General features: G+C 41.6%; 1 protein-coding gene across 2 annotated transcripts in view; it reads left to right on the plus strand.

The window, feature by feature from the left end:
• SIPA1L1 (signal induced proliferation associated 1 like 1) overlaps positions 1 to 17,613 on the plus strand; it is a 431,247-nt gene that overhangs the window by 379,675 nt on the left and 33,959 nt on the right. For both annotated transcript variants that reach the window (XM_019551381.1, XM_019551380.1), the window contains 3 exons: positions 5,019 to 5,168; positions 12,347 to 12,471; positions 15,529 to 15,647. In XM_019551381.1, the coding sequence (XP_019406926.1) occupies positions 5,019 to 5,168; positions 12,347 to 12,471; positions 15,529 to 15,647 (394 nt within the window). The remainder of the gene's footprint in view (positions 1 to 5,018; positions 5,169 to 12,346; positions 12,472 to 15,528; positions 15,648 to 17,613) is intronic.

Below are 17,613 nucleotides of genomic sequence, written 5' to 3' on the forward strand. Positions count from 1 at the left end.
AACATGGAGAGGGTCCAGAGGAGGGCCACTGGTATGATCAGGGGGCAGCAAGGCAGGCCCTACGAGGAGAGGCTACAAGACCTGAACCTGTTCAGCCTCCACAAGAGAAGACTGAGGGGGGATCTGGTGGCTGTCTATAAACTGGCCAAGGGAGACCAGCAGGCAATGGGAGAGTCCCTGTTCCCCCCGAGCACTACTGGGAGTAACAAGGAATAACGGCCATAAGTTGACAGAGTAGATTCAGGCTGGACATCAGGAGGCGCTACTTCACAGTCAGGGCGGCTAGGATCTGGAACCAGCTTCCAAGGGAAGGGGTGCTTGCTTCTACCCTGGGGGTCTTCAGAAAAAGGCTAGATGTACACCTTGCTGGGGTCGTTTGACCCCAGCATTCTTTCCTGCCATGGCAGGGGCCTGGACTTGATGATCTGCTCAGGTCCCTTCCGATCCTACCAACTATGAAAATACAGCCAGCTCTCCTGGACTCTCTTCTCCCTCAGACTGGCCTCCTTAGGGAATCCTGCCCATCAGTTCCCTGAAGGAGTCAAAGTCTGCTTTTCTGAAGTCCAGGTTCCTTACTCTGCTGCTCTGCTTCCTTTCTTTACTCAGGATCCTAAACTCAATCATCTCATAATCACTGCTACCTAAGCTACCATCCACTACTACATTCCCCACCAGTTCTTCCATGTTTTTGAGCACCAGGTCAAGAAGGGCATGGCCCCTAATTGGCTGCTCCAGCACTTGCACCAGGAAGTTGTCACCAGCACTCTCCCAAAACTTCCTCAGTTGCCTACACACTGCTGTATTGCCCTCCCAGCAGATGTCAGGGTGGCTGAAGTCCCCTATGAGAACCAGGGCCTGTGATCAGGAAATGTTTGCTAGCTGTTTGAAGTCTCAGAGCACAGGACTCATTGACTTGAATTGCTGTGGTGAACTTTCATCAGTTCTTATAAATCAAGATACCTGGGTTTCAGGTCAGACACCTGAGGAACAGGCAGTTAGTGACCATCCCTGAAGAGTGTGGCTTAAATGCATTGGCCTATATCAGAAAGAAGCTCTTACGCAGAAGCAGGGAAAGAATCAAAAGCTCTACCACAGCATTAAGCTACCTTTTCCTATAGGACCAGCCTATGGTGCAGTCCCCTGCATCATTCACATGTAAATTTTGCAACAAATAAAGCAGAAATTTTGCAACAAATACAAACAGAAGCCTCCTTGACTACACAGCCTAGTCCATTTCTAAAGCAGGTCCGCCTGCGCACTGAATGACATAGAATCCAGTAGGGAAAACATATTATGTGCTCTATTAATTAAAGACTATGATAATGCATATGCACAAGGGGGACAAATCAAGCTTGAATAGCCAGCCAAATAGCACATTTGGGTGCTTGGCTTTGCACCTTAATGGCATTCATTTTCATATTTTGTTCTGTGTTTTATATACCTATAACATACATGGTAGATTGTGGTGTATCACTTATAGGGTTGCCAATCCTCCCGGATTGGCTGGGAGTCTTCCGGAATTAGCATCAGTCTCCCGGTGACTATTGAAAGCAATCCAGGAGATTGATATTGTGAACAGGTTGAACAGTACAATTAATGACTAGAGGTGCACTGATACATGAGTCCCATATCAGATTGGCACCAGTATCAGGAAAATTGACAGTATTGGCAGTCGGGTTTTTTTGGCTGATATGACTGATAATGTCACTGATAAATGCCTTGTTCACGCAGTGCAGCCCACGGATGTCCAAGAGCGCAGAGCCCGGCAGCATGGAGAGCAGCTGGGTCTGGCTGGTCAAGTCTGATGGGGGGGAGGGAGGCGGGCACAGACCACAGCCCCAGCAGTGAAAGAGGGAGTGGGGCTGGGACTGGGACTGGGGCGGGGGCCAGTGCTGCACAGCTGGGTCAAGCCCTGGGACGGAGCTGTGAGCAGCTCATCCAGGGGGCTTGGGGAGGGGGTGGCGACTCCCACCACTACATACACCCCAGGAGGGCATGTGCCCCTGGATCTGTGTGCAGGGCAAGTGTGGGCTGCAGTTGCAGGCTGGGGTAGGGGGAAGCACCAGGCTGTTCCTGGTGGGGGGTTGGGCCAGGGCTGCATTTGGGGCGGGTGGCGTTGGCACTGGGAGGGGAGTTACAGCAAATTTTGGGGTGGCTGCAGCCCCCCCCTGTAGCTCCCCTCTCAGTGCCACCTCCACCCGGCCCGAGTGCAGTCCAGCCAAGGCCCCTGCTGAGAAGAGCTCGATGCTGCTGTGACCCCAGCCCACAGCTGCAACCTGCCTTGCCCTGAGAACAGATTCACAGGCACTTGCCCTCCCGGGGTGCACATAGGGGCACCAATCTGTAATAGATTGGTACGGTTTCTACCAAGGGACACTTACTTTTTACTTGCAAAGGTGGGTGGGTGTGGGGAGACAGTATATTTATTCAAGGGGGGGCAGTAGCTTACAATGCTATAGGGCTCTATATACTATTTATCTGCTTACCACAGAATAAAGTCAAATCAGTCTTGAATAAATAAGTGTGGCTGTTATTTATGTAGCTTCTCAGAACAAGTTTCTAATCGCTTTGCTGTATTTATTCTAAAAGTCTTCCTTGCTGGTAGAGGAGTTGTATCTCTGTCATTAGTATGAAGTCTTCTTTCCCCTCAGGACATTGCTGTCACATTTTTCATAATGCATAGAAAATGAAGTAAGCCATATCTGAAACTGAAGTGCAAATATAAGCTATTCTGTTAGAATGACATTTTACACGCACCATACAAAGAATGATTGTCCCCCTACCATAAATTTTGATGTGTTGTTATATGAGAGAAGTTCATAGTTGACAAATTTTGATTTATGTATTTCTGAGTATGAGTTGATCTAAATATGTGTTTTATATAAACACACACGCGTGTGTGTGTATCTTATTTCAAAGCAAGTATTTCTCCTGGCTGGACTTTGCTCATTCTCTCTTTCTCTCCTCCTCTTTCTCCCCTTTTCCCCCTTTCTCTCCCTTTACCCCTCTCTCTTTTTTTCTCTCTGTCTTTCTCTCTGTCTTAGAATGCCACTGGAAAAATTAGCTTGCTATTAATCTGGTTAATCTCTCCCAAGGTCTCCAGCTATTGAACTCCTTTGCAGGTTTGTTTTTTTTCTTTTGTTTTGGGGGGGGTTTTGCAATCAAATACTTGAGAATTTTTGCTTACACTGATAAATGTGAGAGGAGTTAAATTCAGGTCTGTAGACTAAAGAGGCTTTATTGGGTTTGGTGCTGTACTTCAAATAATCAGGATTTAAATTGCTGCTGCCTTGGCTGTGTAGAAAATTTCTTGAATTTCATTATACAAACAGCACTTATGGTGTCCCAGATGACAGTACACCCTTTATTTTCACTTTCCTCCCCTCCTCTCAGCAATCTTACGTTATGTTTTGATTCTGGTAAGCAAAAGGGTGGAGAGAATATAAAATAAAAGGAGATGAAAAACATCTACTCACAAATTCTTGAAATACTTTGAAAAAATACTTTGAGAATTCCTTCTCACAGTAAGCAGAACTTGTAAAGCTTTTTCACCTTCAGTATGAAGTTTTCAAGCTTTAAATAGTTTCTTCAATATCATGGTAAAAAATATTGTGAAATATTGCTTCCATTTTACAGATTGGGATGTTGAGGCATGCAGATTAAGTATACTTTAACAATTTTTAAAAACATTTTGGGGTCAAAGTCTTATTCAACTAAACTAGGGCTGTGCACAGCCTGCATTTAGGCTATAAGGATTAATTTTTGGCCCCCAGGCTCTCACCTGGCTACTTACCCCCCTTTTGCTCTGGCTGGAGTAGCAGCCAGGATCTCCAGCACCTCCTCCTTTCTCCATCTTCTCTGGCTTCTGTTTCCTGCCCCTGCTCCAGGGGGTGGTGCAGTACAGCATGGCCTCTGATGCCAGGGGAGTCTGCAGTCTGAGGCATCTACACAGCACAGTATACTGGGGGCCTGTGGGCTGTTGTGGTGCAGCCCATGCAGCATTAGCCCCTGGCTGCTTAGAATTTGGACAGCCCTCGACTAAACTGTCTTTCACTGTAATCACTGGTACTTCTTTTGCAAATAAGATGACTGTAACATCTCAAACTGCAATGTGTTCGTTGTTTTCCAGTTAAAATTTCCATAGAAATGTATTTTAAATATAACTTGTTTTTCATGGAGATGCAAAGTCCCTTTACGTCTCCTTTAAAGGCTCCTGTTGATTTCAGCCACTCCCAGACAGAACAAAATCATTAAACCATCTTAACCAGTATAAAATCCAATAGATGTGTGAAAGACAGGAAATGAAAAATAATCCAGTAATCTTAATTTACAGGGCAAATATGTTAGCTGGACAGTGGAAGCAAGCTCCTATTCAGAATTTGTCCAGATGCGAATGTTGGAACCTAACCATTTATATAATACACTCTTGCTTTATTAACAGGAGACAGCTCTATGTAACTCTATAGGCAGAGCTGCAAGAAGTTATGAACAATTCTATTTATTTAGAAGCGATGAACCTCTTATTTAGATTTGCAAATAATGTTAACGAATTCTGTGATCCTAGCTTTTTAATTAACAGTTTTGTGGCAAAGAGATGAATTTTCTGTGCTTGGAGGATTGATCTAGGCTTGCACTTTGTTAAAATTCCACACACAACTCGGCTCTGAAATGCAGGAATATATCACTCTTTTGTATGGTATTTGTGTGAAGTATGTTACGGTTCAATATTCTTTACTAGCAAACTGCCAAAACAACTCTGTTTATTTTTGGCACTGTTTGGCAGCTGGATTGTTCTTCTAAAAGTGTTCCTCACTACCATCCTATTGCTCTTTTCCCACTGATCCCACAGGGAAAAAATTAATAGGGGAAATCTGTATGGATTTCCAACTGATTTTATGTTTACCTGTCTTCATGAAGCCATGTTTACAGCTGACATGGCAATTTGCACATTGTCTATCATGCTTTGCATTATCTTACTCTTCAGAACTGTTGACTTTGAGTTTGTTTGCTCTGTACAGGTTGTCTCCTGGTTCCGATGTCTACGTCACCGTTTCATCCATTGCTTTAGCGAGATCACAGCAGTGCCGTAATTCACCAAGCAACTTATCGTCCTCAAGTGAGACTGGCTCTGGTGGGGGAACATACAGGCAGAAATCTATGCCAGAAGGGTAGGCAGTAGATTTTTCTTCTTATACTCTTTTTTTTAGGTGCTGTTGGCTGAGGTTTCTCTCTTCCATCTGATGTTTAGTGCAGTGGTGCTCAACCTACAGCCCACATGCCAGATTTGGCCACCAAAGTGACTTGATGTGGCCTGTGGCATGGAGAATCAGCATCAAGCAGCTCTGCCCAGCACACCCCCTTCCTTGTTCTGTGCTGTACTGCAGCCCCCTCCTCCCACAACTATCTCCCCTCCCTTACAGAAGGCACAGCTTTCTCTCTCCCTCCCTTTCTGCCTCTCCCCTCCCTATAGCAGACACTGTTTACAGGAGGTAATCTTTCCTTTCCCTGCCTCCCTCTCCCCCCTCTGGCACTGGCAGCCACCTCCTTCTTCCTCTTTCCCTTGCCTGCCCCCCCACTGAAGGGGAATAGTGGCCTTTGGTACAGCTGGGTCTCAACCACCTAACCTGCCTCTGTAAAAGGTTGAGTGTGACTAGCTTAGAGTAATAAAATACAAGCAATGCTTACTGTTCTTTACAAAATAGTTTTATATGACTCCCTCCATTTTTGAAAAAGTCAGGTTGAAGAGCAGTCTTACATGTTTTTTTCCCTTCTGTTCTTAGATCTGACAGTGCACAGTCTGGTATCTATGGAGACCTTGAAGTATTTTAGAGTCGTTGTTAAGGGCATCAGTTTTATTTGCAAAGCACTTCATTTCACAGATTTAGCTTCTAAAATGAAATCAATAATATGCAGTAATCAGACTGAGTTCTTGGGCACTTGACTTTGCAGTGGGTGCGGCTGTTTTGAAGCAAGAGAAGTGATTTATGCATTGAAGACTTGGGCTATTTAAGGACAAAGGTACTAAGTGACCATGAAGGAGTGTTCAAATAAGCAGTTCTTTCACTGAAAACTCTATGAATCAGCCTGTCTCTTTCAGCTATCATGAAATTCCCTGAAATGATCCAAAATTCTCCTTTGGGGAAAGCTCATGGAGGAAGAAATTAAATATGTAGCATTTTCAGAGAACACTGAAAAGGAAAAAATAAATTAAATGCCCTTAAGTAGGGAAAGAAAAATAATTGGCAGCAATAAAACTACACACCACATTCTGAGATACCTCTTACAGAGAAGAAGGAATAGAAGCTGTTAAGCAGTTCACATCAGGAAATTTTCCTCTGAAGTCTCCTTGAATATTTTGCAGGTCATTTTATAATCCTCTCCATGTTGGGTCTTTGTAAAGTTGTAGTCTCTGCTTCTGTACTGAAAAAAATGGCATGAGGGAATGTAAATACTGTTGTCTGAAACTAGCGAAACACCCTGTGCCTCATGCATATCAGAATGTCTTCAAACTCCGCTGTCCAGTGTAAAATAAGACTATGCATCTGAGCAAGGCATCAAGTACACCCCTCATCTGCAAAACTCCTAAGGTGTCTCTCATCCAGTCATCTTCCATTACAGTTTAGGAAATTTGCTTAAAAGATTACCCTCTCCTACACACCTTTTGGCGTTTTGTGTCTTTCCCTGTAGAGCTATCCCTTCCTGAACAGCTTCATAAAGGCATCTTGATTCAGGAAGCTTCTCTGTTAAGCAAATTCCCTTTACTGTCAGTAAGGTACAACTGTTTTCTTGAATAAGAATGCACTTAAACATACACCTATGCTTTGTCCTGAATCAGGCCCAAAATGCGCATACATATCCTTCCACAGCCAATTTCCCTCTTAAAAGTTAATTGTGCACACAAGTGCAATAGGTCCTTCCTGTCTGAGTGTTTTACAAGCTGAGCAAAAAGAAAATTCCTAAAAACTCGGGTACTTAGTTCACTGTTTCCAAACTCAGTCAGATCAAAACCTTATTTCACTGGAACAACAAAAGGAACAATAAAAACAAGAATTGGCAATGATCCTCTGTAAATACTTCTCTTCCCACCTCCCACACTTTCAACTACCTGGCTGTTTTAAAAAAGTAGCAAGATTTAATTATCATGGAAAAGAATGCCCTCCTCTCCCACTATTTTCATGCTCACAAGCGGCTGAGCTATGTTTGCTCAAAAGGCCAAGCATGAACAATTTCTTCGTGAAAGATGAAAGTTTCCAAAGCTTACCAGTGACTGCAAGGAGAGGTTAGAATACAACCTTTAACTGACATTAATTATGGCAATAACAGCTGTGCCTGCTATGTTATTGTCCATGTTTCCACTACAGGCAATGACAGGTGCTCATTGATTTCAACAGTTTCCAGATTGGGCTTCTATTATAGATGTTTCATGTATACATCCATTTGTTTACATATGTTACTTATGTGTTTACATGAATGTTAATGGAATGTAAAAGAAGAGTAAGGAAGAATGTTTTTCCTTTTATGGCTGTTTACTTTTCCTTCATTTCTCATTGCTGAAAGTGGATTCTGTTTTGTATCTGAGGCCTCTGTTTTTTTTAAGTGACATAAAAGATGCCCCAATCATCAGTAATTATTTTTAATCAGTAAGTTTGAAAAAGCGTAGTTAAAAAAAATGAAAGAAACAAATGTGTTGCATTTTAATTAGTGAAATAGTTAGACCTAAAAGAGATTGAAAGCAAACAGTGTTTTTGTGGCCTTTGTTCCTTCCGGAAAAATTTCCATATCATAAGTTAAACAAAATATGTGAGAGTGAACATTCATATTCACAAATATATCAAGAGTAATAATAGGAGTGTGTTGCATGAAGAATAAATTACAGGTGACACACAAGTTGATAAATAAGATTTTAGATTTTGAACTTTTTTAGATTTCCCATTACTCTTTTTTTTTTCTTGGGTTTTTTTTTGTGTGGCATGGACAAATACATATCGCCTAACATTTCCATTGTTTCAATAGTTCCATAATAACGTCTAGGAAAACCATCAGTTTTAAAAAATATATATTTAAAAATAACAAATATCCTTAGCACAGCAATCTTCATTTTATTCCTTTTTTTTTTTATTGACTAGCATCTGTTAATAATGACTGGGTATGGCATGTTTAGGAATGGATTAACCTTTCATTTCTGGAGACCCCAGATTTCCAAATTCAATGTTTCCTAGGCTGTATATACCCATGCTGTTCTTTTCTTGCAGTAGTAAGACAGTTTTGGATTGTTGAGCCAATTATTATCTTTCATGGGTTGATTCAGTTGATGAGAAACTTCTGAACAGTCAAAAGGAGTCACAGGGGCTTATTTGGCTAAGGCAGGCTTCCATTTTGGTAGGCCTATGTTTGATGGATTTGGTAGAAAGTGGGGTGTGAGGATTGATTTTTTTCCCCACCCCCATCTGTACATGAAACCCTTGGAGGAATGTTCTAAACCTAAGTAGGTCAAATAGGACTGGACAGTTACCTTGCTGAAGTTACTTGACCTCAGTTGTTTTCCTGCCTAGAGCAGGAGGGGCTAGACCAATGATCTGCAAGGTCCCTTCCAGCCCCTAATAATCTATGAATCTAAATAAAATATCTGTACAGCAATATTGAAACTGTGCAGTATGTTATATTCAAATATTTAACATTTAATCATTTCACATCCAGCTAAGTGGCTTATTCCACAGATTCCAACTACTTACTACAGTTCCACTGATCCTACAAATCCCAGCTGGTCCTTGACACTAGCAGTCAGCAACTTTTTTTTCAGGAGCAGGCCAGGAGCAGGCCCGAATGACCCGGCTCAGCTCTGAGGCAGGGCAACAGCCGCTACTATCACTGCTTCTCCATGGCACCTGTCTATGGCATGTGCAAAGCTCCTTGCTGCTGAAGATCCCGCTAGCTGGCTGTGCTGCAACACAGGTGAAATCTCCCACTGCCAAAACCCCAAAAGGTCCAGGGAAAATCCTATGGCTTTCCAGGCCATAAGTTGCCAGCCCTGCTTTACATCATTACAAAAAGCTTCAGTTTTTCTCTGATAGCTTTAATATTACAGTTATATGTTTAATACAAGATTTGACAGCACATTTGAAAATTAAAAATGTATGGGCAAATTAATTTAATCTCAAATTAAATGAGTGGAAAAATACTGTAGTGGCTGCATTCATTTTCATATTTAATTTAATAAAACTTCTGACGCTACCATAGTATCATCAGCCTGCTCCATTGAAATACCTCAAAACATGCACATTTTCCCCCAGAATTTAGGTTAGAGTCATTATGCGGAGTATGTAGGACTTTGGTTCTACTTGATTTTTTGTGAAAAGGATAGTCACCCAGCCTATTTCTGTATCAATTCATTCTTAAGATCTCTTCTTCCCTCTATACTTGCTTGTCTGTTATGCAGATTAGTACCATGTCCTGAATCCTCACCTTTTTCTGTACTGCCCCTGCATCATAGAAAAATAATATAACCATCAATCAGGAAAAGGAAGGATGACAAAGAAAAATTATTAGGTTTCAGCTTCAGTTGTGCATTCCCATGCAAGGTGCCCTGATTCTCTGCAGTGATAATAGCTGACTTCACTCATCTTGCTGCAGCTGATGGCTACAAAGCCAGTTGCACCATACCCATAGCATTTTACTTCAGAAAACTAGGGCTGGAAGAGACCTCAGGAGGTCATCTAGTCCAATGCCCTTCTCAAGGTAGACTCTTCCCTATCTAAACCATCCTAGATAAGTGTCTGCCTAGCTTATTCCAAGCAAAGCTATGCAAATGACTCTCCCATGTAACTACCAAGCACAATTACTGACAGACATCAAGAATGCTATAACTTACCAAAGGTAAAGTAGGGGGGACAGGGCCACTATCCATGCCCTACCATTGTGAGGGCAAGAAATAGTTTGTTAAAATATACTTGAGGTCCAAGGAAGAGAACCATGCCCCCTTCACCCTCTGCCCCACCCAACTACAAAGGAAGGCAAAAACCCACACAATCCATACCAGACTGTGGGATAAGTATGTTTTAGAGCTGTTTGGTTTTTGCCATGTAATTGCTTTTCAGAAAAATGTTTGTTGAGCAACCTAGATTTGCCTCTCATCATAATTTGACTATATCGGCAGAAATTTGATTAACAATTCAGATCATGGTGAAATTTTCCATGGTACTTGTACTCCTAAGTCATTTAGGGACTTTTGGAAATTCCTCAGAAGGCTAGAGAAGGAAATGAAGTGACAACAGAACTTTTATGTCTTTGACTGATCATGAATCTAATTTAATGGTTCTCAACCTTTTTAGACACAAGGTACCCCTTGTTAAACTCAAGGCACCCCTCTTTGAGAATACCAGCTCTTAGCTTTAACTAATCTTCTGACTGCAGGAAAATAGTGGAGCAGTTCTTTTGATGCAAAGAACTTAGGACGACCATAACTGAAAGACTGTTTTTGACACTGTTTGAAATCTTTGGCACATCCTGTGAACCTTGTAGATGTTTTGTGCACCTGACTGCACTAATATTACATGGCACCCTGCAACACCCTTAAAAGTATCTCACAGCACCCTGGTTAAAAACTACTAATCTAATGTTAAAAGTGTTCCATTTTTAACCTTAAAGTTAATCAATGTCAGTAGTTCACTCTAAGTTTCTGACCAATGGTTATTCGATAGCCCATATGAAAGAATTTGAGTATTAGGTGCAATTCCTAATGGGCAATTCTCCACAACCCAAAAAGTGTTATTGCAGTTGCTACTAATTGGTGTATGTACTAGTTGCCTCAGAAAATAGGCCAAGAACAAAATATGTTCTCAAGTCTGTAAGATCTCGCAGATCAGTTTTGAGGTAATGCAGGAAAATTTATGCTGACACTTACTGTGTTTTAACAGTTGTGTGAATAAGTAGAGTTGTTGATCCAGCACTTTTAAATTTCTGGTATGAATTATTTCAAAAGATGGTAAATAACTTGGGAGCAAAATTCCCGAAAGTTTTCGGTGGAACCTGTGATCCTCTGGTTGCTTAGGGACTACTGAAAATCTCATGTTTAGTCAGAAAGTTCAGATTAGCCATGTGACGGGAAATATTGTTAAGCATCTGATTGCCACTCTAATTTTTCACTCATTTCTGGTTAAAGAGTTATAATGTGATGTGTCTACTAATTGCAAAAGTTTTATTTTAATGATAAAAGTCTTCAAATTTGTCTTGTGTTCCTCCTTTGTGTCTATATAGTCCTCTCAAAACTCAGTGATAGTTTCTTTACCTATATTAATACTACCTTCATTTTTTTCAGTGGCCTTAGCTTTATCAACCTTTCACGGTACATCATATGATTTCATAATTTTAAAGTTTAGGTATAAGAAAAAGGTCTTCTGATTTTTGTATACTGACTTTATTTCTTAGTTGTACCTTTTTGTTTTTTCATCATAACCCTTTTTCCACAGAAGTGTATCTAACTGTGCCATCATTTTTTGCAGTTCTCTTTGCTTCCCAAGTGCAGAATTGAATATTTTATGAGTAATTGAACTACTTAAAATAATTCTTCCCCTGTTCCTTTATGCATTAATAATTTTATTATTTTCAGATTTTATGCTGCCAGGTGTGGAACTTCAACTATTATGTACTGTTTATTGGAGTCTGTTTATTGACTCTTTAAGGTTTATATCATTTCCATGTTTGAAAGTTTTTTGATTTTAATATACTATAATCCAGATCAGAGCATTCATGAGAGTGTGCGTAGACAAATGTCTGTGGTGTCCAGTGGTAGCTGAATAGTAAAAGAGGTTTTCCTAGAGTCCTTGTAAAGTAGTTAAGATAAATTGGGTTGTCCTTCCTACCTCTTCTGAAGTTCAACTTGACTAGGACTGGGGCCTGTCCTTTTTTCATGTTAAGGTCCCATGCATCCTTTTCCGTGAGCTAGCCATCAGTATCCTTTGTAGCTATCAGAACACTTAAGTCTTGCCAGTTTGGATCAGCTATTCCATTTCTCCTTTTCTGAAAATGAGTAGTGATTTCTAGCTTGCCCGCTTTTTAGTTAAATATTTTTTGTGCTATCCTTGTTTAAGATGTTCTGAAGCAGGGTTGCTCAGTAAAAGAATGATTCCATGTGTGCTGTATATATTGTACATTATATGTGCTGAATGACCCCATGGAACTAAAAAGAAAAATTCAATGGAAAAGCATTGTAAGTGCTACCGTCAGTTGTTGTTGTGAATTTCTGTAAGAAGTTACTTGCTGGTTTCATGTAAGTGCTCTTTTCTTCCTGTACAGGATTTAAACCTCATTAAACCTGTTGTCTACCTTTATTTTGGGGATATTTCAACAGGTTTGGAATGACCCGTAGATCTCCTGCCTCCATTGACAGGCAAAGCACACAGACAGATACTGGGGGCAGCGGCAAATCCACACCTAGCTGGCAAAGGAGTGAAGATAGTATTGCTGACCAGATGGGTAGGTAATTAATTTTCACAGCAAGCAAATAGTGTCAAGCACAAGGTGACTTTGGCAGTACATTTCTCCATGAAAAGAACCCTCTTAAGCACTGTATTTTCTGTGTCTTTTTAACCCTGGTTCATCAGAATGAATAATTACATCTTGGGTATAATGGTCTCTGCAGTCTGTGTCCTTGATGTCTGTGAGTATTCGGTGAGGAGGAACTGAAGTAAATCTGCCATAATGCCCCCATTCTCTGGAACACCCTGTCCTTAAGAAGAGGTTGGGTAGACATGCTCATTAGTTTGCCTTGCTGTTGAAGACTTGTGTGACCTCAACTGCTTTCCCTAGTGGCTTGGCTTAGTTTAATTTTCGCTTAGTTTGTCTAAAGTGCTTGTGATGCTCCCTTTCAAATGGTGCTATATACATGCAAATTGATTGTTTGATCGTTGAAGCTGTAAAAATCCCATGTACAAAATGGAAAAAATGCAGTTAAACTTTAAATAGTGAAATAAATCTATAGCTTTGTTAGAATCGCCTTCCGCCCGTGTATACATTTTCATTGCACTTGGCAATTAAGCTGTCAGCTGAGGAAACGTATTAACTACATAAAACAGCTGGGTACTGAGGATTTGCATTGTTAAGCCCTCATTTGGAGTTTCAGCACATAGACCTTTTCCATCTTTATGTGTTGCTGCTGTGCACTGAGGCAGTGACTTGACACTAGTTACCAATAAGTCTCTGACATTGATAGAAGTTTTATCTCAGCGACATGCAACCATTAGCATTGATCCAATATGAAAAGTTTAGTTAAGGCTGTTAGATTTTTCCCTACCTTCATTACCATAGGTTAATAGGAATTGAGGGCATTTTAGACCCCAGAAACCTGAAGGTATTCCTGTTAGTCCATAGTTTTCCTTTCTCACCTGTAGTTTTTACTGCATGCCTTTTGCTGCTAGTCCTAGGGGAATGTGTTAACTTGAATATAGAATGAAGTATTCAGTAAATGCATTAGAAGCTTAGGAAGTGAAATGTGATTCTGAAGACGTACTTTGTTCCAGTAACTTCAGAGCCTCAGTGAGCTGCGCCTTATTGAAGCCATCTGTCATTCCTCCCCCCCATTCTTCCTTTAACACAAAAAACCTATGATTGTATGATCTGCAGCTCTCATTTTGTCAGAATACTTTTTAATGCATATGTTTTTATGCTGTTGTGATGGTAACGACACACGTAAAACAGGTTTCTTGTTCAGTATTGCTTTTGCAGGTTTTCTGTTGTGCATTGATGCTGGTGCTGAATAGAGCTACCAGCAAATTCTGCTGTGGAATGTTAGATGTCACAGTTCATAGCCTAAAAATAGGAAAGGAGCAAGAGATGTTGCTCCTGGTGGGGAAACGTGTTCCAAGGTTTGTCAAAGGCAGAGAGAGAGAATATAGGACTCTTTGTCCATCTCTTGAGTGGTATCACACTTGCAATTGTAAGGTATGTCCCCATGTAGAAGCTGTAGTGCCAGTTCTGGTGAGTCTATGTAGCATTTTGGTTCACCACAAAATGAGCAAAGTCCCTTTGCTTTTTAGAAAGAGAATATTACAATTTGTAAGTAAGGAGAGAACGAGACACAGCTCTTTCTGTCTCACCCTAGACTTCAGAGAATGCTTGTCCAGTTCCCACTGTCACCTCTTGTTTTCTCTTGCCAGAATAAGCAGTCAGGAGCCCCAGAAAGCTAATGATGTTGCAGTTCAAGACTGAAAGGGTGTAGTAGAAGAGGGAAATTTTGTCAGATTCCATCTGCACTTTGGCTAGTTCTCCTGTAAAGACCTGGATATTGAAAGTATAAATTTCCCTTAAAAGTTGCCTTTAAAAAATACAGAATTTCCAATATCCCCAGGAGAAGTAGTTCCATGTAAAAAAAATTATCGCCAGAAGAGACCCTCTTAGGGACACTCAAGAAGTAGATGCATATTTCTGGAGAACCTTATATGAAAGTCAACTAATACTCAGTAGCAGTCCCCAAAGAAAGGGTAGCTTTTTATTTATTCATACATACTTATTTTATCTATTTAAACTGAACTAATAAAATCACTCTTAGGTCAAATAAAGGCACAAGGGATAGGGGGAGGCACCACATGGGTTTAACTTAATCCAGGGGTTCTCAAACTTTGTGCTACTGCACCCCTGAGTGCTGGATGGTGACGGCAGGGGTTAGGGAGCTTGCACACAACAGCTACTGCCATCATGTCCCGCATCCTTGCGCCACTGCGGTACCTGCCACAAAGTTTGCAGCCCCCTTTTAAGTTGCTTGCCACCCCGTGGGGGATCGTGACCCACAGTTTGAGAACCCCTGACTTAATCTATTTGAAAACTGATATTGTTTAATTGGTTAAATAAAAATAGCTTTCTTGTGTAGGCGAGGCCAAATATATGCTGTTTGCATGAAATCTAGACGAAGCCATTGGTTTGTACAGAAATATTGACGTTTTAAAAGATGATATTGCTTATTTAGTGTTTCAGACAATATGTTGTTCTCTTAAAAATAATTACCTGTGCTGAGTTTGAGAATTATGGTGGATATTTCTACCAGATGAGTTTAAAGCTGAGTGGAGAAATAAATGTATGCAGTTAAGCAATCACTGTAATTTTAACTGTTTTGCCTTCTTTACAGTAAAACCAAAAGAGGGTGGATCTGGAGATTTCTAATCTGTTGTCTTTAGTCACTGTAAACAGGGATACATTTGATATTCGTTGTCATGGTGTGTAGATATCTAGTTTAATGTTCTGGTCAAAATCTCCTGGACCCGTGGAACCTGGTCCTCCCCTGGTGAAAGTAATTTGTATGGTGGCTTCATAGATTTTGATGGACCTATCCTGATTAGGAGTTTAAGGATTGACACTGGGTTCCTCACATGGTGCCATATACTGAGACATCGTCCATTTTGAAATAAATGTATTACCAAATGTCCTAAGTTGATGGCTAATGATAGCAGTGAGGAGTATCAAAGGAGAAGATCTGATTACAAGTTATCTTAGTTTGTCACACTGCATATGTCATAACTACAGTGTTGCACTGTCTTGCAGAACCAACATGCCATCTCCCAGCAGTATCAAAAGTGCTGCCATCCTTCAGAGAGAGCCCCAGTGGAAGACTAATGAGGCAAGATCCTGTGGTTCACTTGTCTCCAAATAAGCAGGGTCATGTAAGTTACCTTTTTAAAAAATACTGCTTCCGCTATGGCAGCAAAGACCTGCATGATGTCCATGAGCAAGGGAGCTTTCAGATGCATATATTACCTCATTAAAATATGGAGGAGGCAGTAGAGCAGATCTGCTGCCTCCTCTGTATTCCTGGAGCTAAACACAACTTAATATCAAAGTTTTTAGTAGAGCATTCTGCTGCCAGTTGAACAGCAGGCTTTTCATCTGTAATTTGGTGATGATCCGGGAAATTGTGGGAAATATGATTACTTCAGAAATTTCCTTTATGGTTTTCTGCAGGGACCAGGAAGGAATCTTTTTTTTCCTCTTCTCATGAATGCCAGGATCTCTTGGTTTGGTTTTAGCATACCATATTTACTTGAGTCCAAGACAAGATTTTTTTTTTTCCCCATTTAACTTGGGGGGAAGCCCCTCATCTTGGATTCAAGTACAAGGTAGCAGGGAGGCTGGTGGCTGCTGAAGCTCTGACTTTGAGCCCAACATGGGGTTGGAGCTGGAGTTGCAGCCACAACCTGTCCCCACTGCAATCTCTGCCCCCTTGTTTGCCTCCTTCCCCCTCCCCTGCCACTTCTGCCTCCTTTCTGCCCCCACTCCCTGCTTCACCGCTATAACTTACCCTCCCGCCCCACTCTAGACCCAGCCTAGAATTGCAACAGTAAGGAGCAACCACATGCTCTGTGCCCCAGCCTTGAGCGGGGCCAGAGCCATGCTGGAGCCAAAGGATGTAAGCAGCTGTGACGGGGCAGGCCATAGGAGCAGAGGCTGCCATGGCAGTTTTGTGGATTCCAAATTGATTCGTGTAAGTGGTTGTCTGTCAGTCCAGGAGACTCAACGTGTTGGCCCAGGGGACCCCTTCCAGTCCTATGCTTCTGTAAAACACTATAGCTCATTCTAGACCCCACAGCACAAGGCTCTGAGACCTTACCAACAGTCTTCAGACAGCAAAAGATTACAAGATTGCTCTAGCAGTCCATGCACATAATCTGAAATATAAATAGCACCTTCTTAGCCTTGACTTGAATTTTGATTTTCCTTTCTTTTGCTAGTCCTTTATTTTTTATTTACTTTGTGATTTTATCTTTTTCACCAGTTGGAAAGGCTCTTCTGCAATCTCTACGTAGAGCACTTTGATTACTTTTCAATGTTGACTTCTTATTTTTATCCACATATTTTAATCACATAGTTTCTAGGGTCAGAAGGGACCTGAACAGATCAAGTCTGACCCCCTGCCCTGGGCAGCAACGACTGCTGGGTTCATAATACCTCAGCCAGATATCTATCCAACCTCCTCTTGAAGACCCCCAAGGTAGGGGAGAGCACCACCTCCCTTGGGAGCCCATTCCAGAGCCCTGCAGCCCTAACCATAAAGTAATGTCTCCTGATATCAAGCCTGAATCTGCTCTTAATCAATTTGTGGCTGTTATTCCTTGTTATCCCAGGTGGTGCCCGGGGGAACAGAGCCTCATCTATTTTCTGTGGGTCCCCCCTGGTGAGTTTATAGACAGCCACCAGATCCCCTCAGTCTTCTCTTGTGGAGGCTGAATAGATTCAGGCCCTTTAGTCTATCTTCACAGAGCCTGGCCTGCTGCCCACTGACCCATGTGAGTGGCCCTCCTTTGGACCCTTTCAAGGTTAGCCACATCCCTCTTGAAGTCTGGCACCCAGAACTGGATGCAGTACTCCAGTTCTGGCCTGACCAATGCCGCATAGAGGGGAAGGATAACCTCCCTGGACCTGCTTGTGATATATCTGTAGATGCACAACAAGGTGTGGTTAGCCTTACTGGCCGCTTCCTTGCTTTGGTGGCTCACGTCCATCCTGGAGTCAACAATGACTCCAAGATCCCTTTCAGCCACTGTGTTGTTGACAAGGGTGTTCCCCAGCCTATAGGTATGTTGCAGGTTCCTTCTCCCTAGATGCAGCTGCTTGCACTTGTCTGTGTTGAAT

This window comes from Crocodylus porosus, unplaced genomic scaffold (genome assembly GCF_001723895.1).
Source record: "Crocodylus porosus isolate Cpor-Errol unplaced genomic scaffold, CroPor_comp1, whole genome shotgun sequence".
Taxonomy (NCBI): domain Eukaryota; kingdom Metazoa; phylum Chordata; order Crocodylia; family Crocodylidae; genus Crocodylus; species Crocodylus porosus.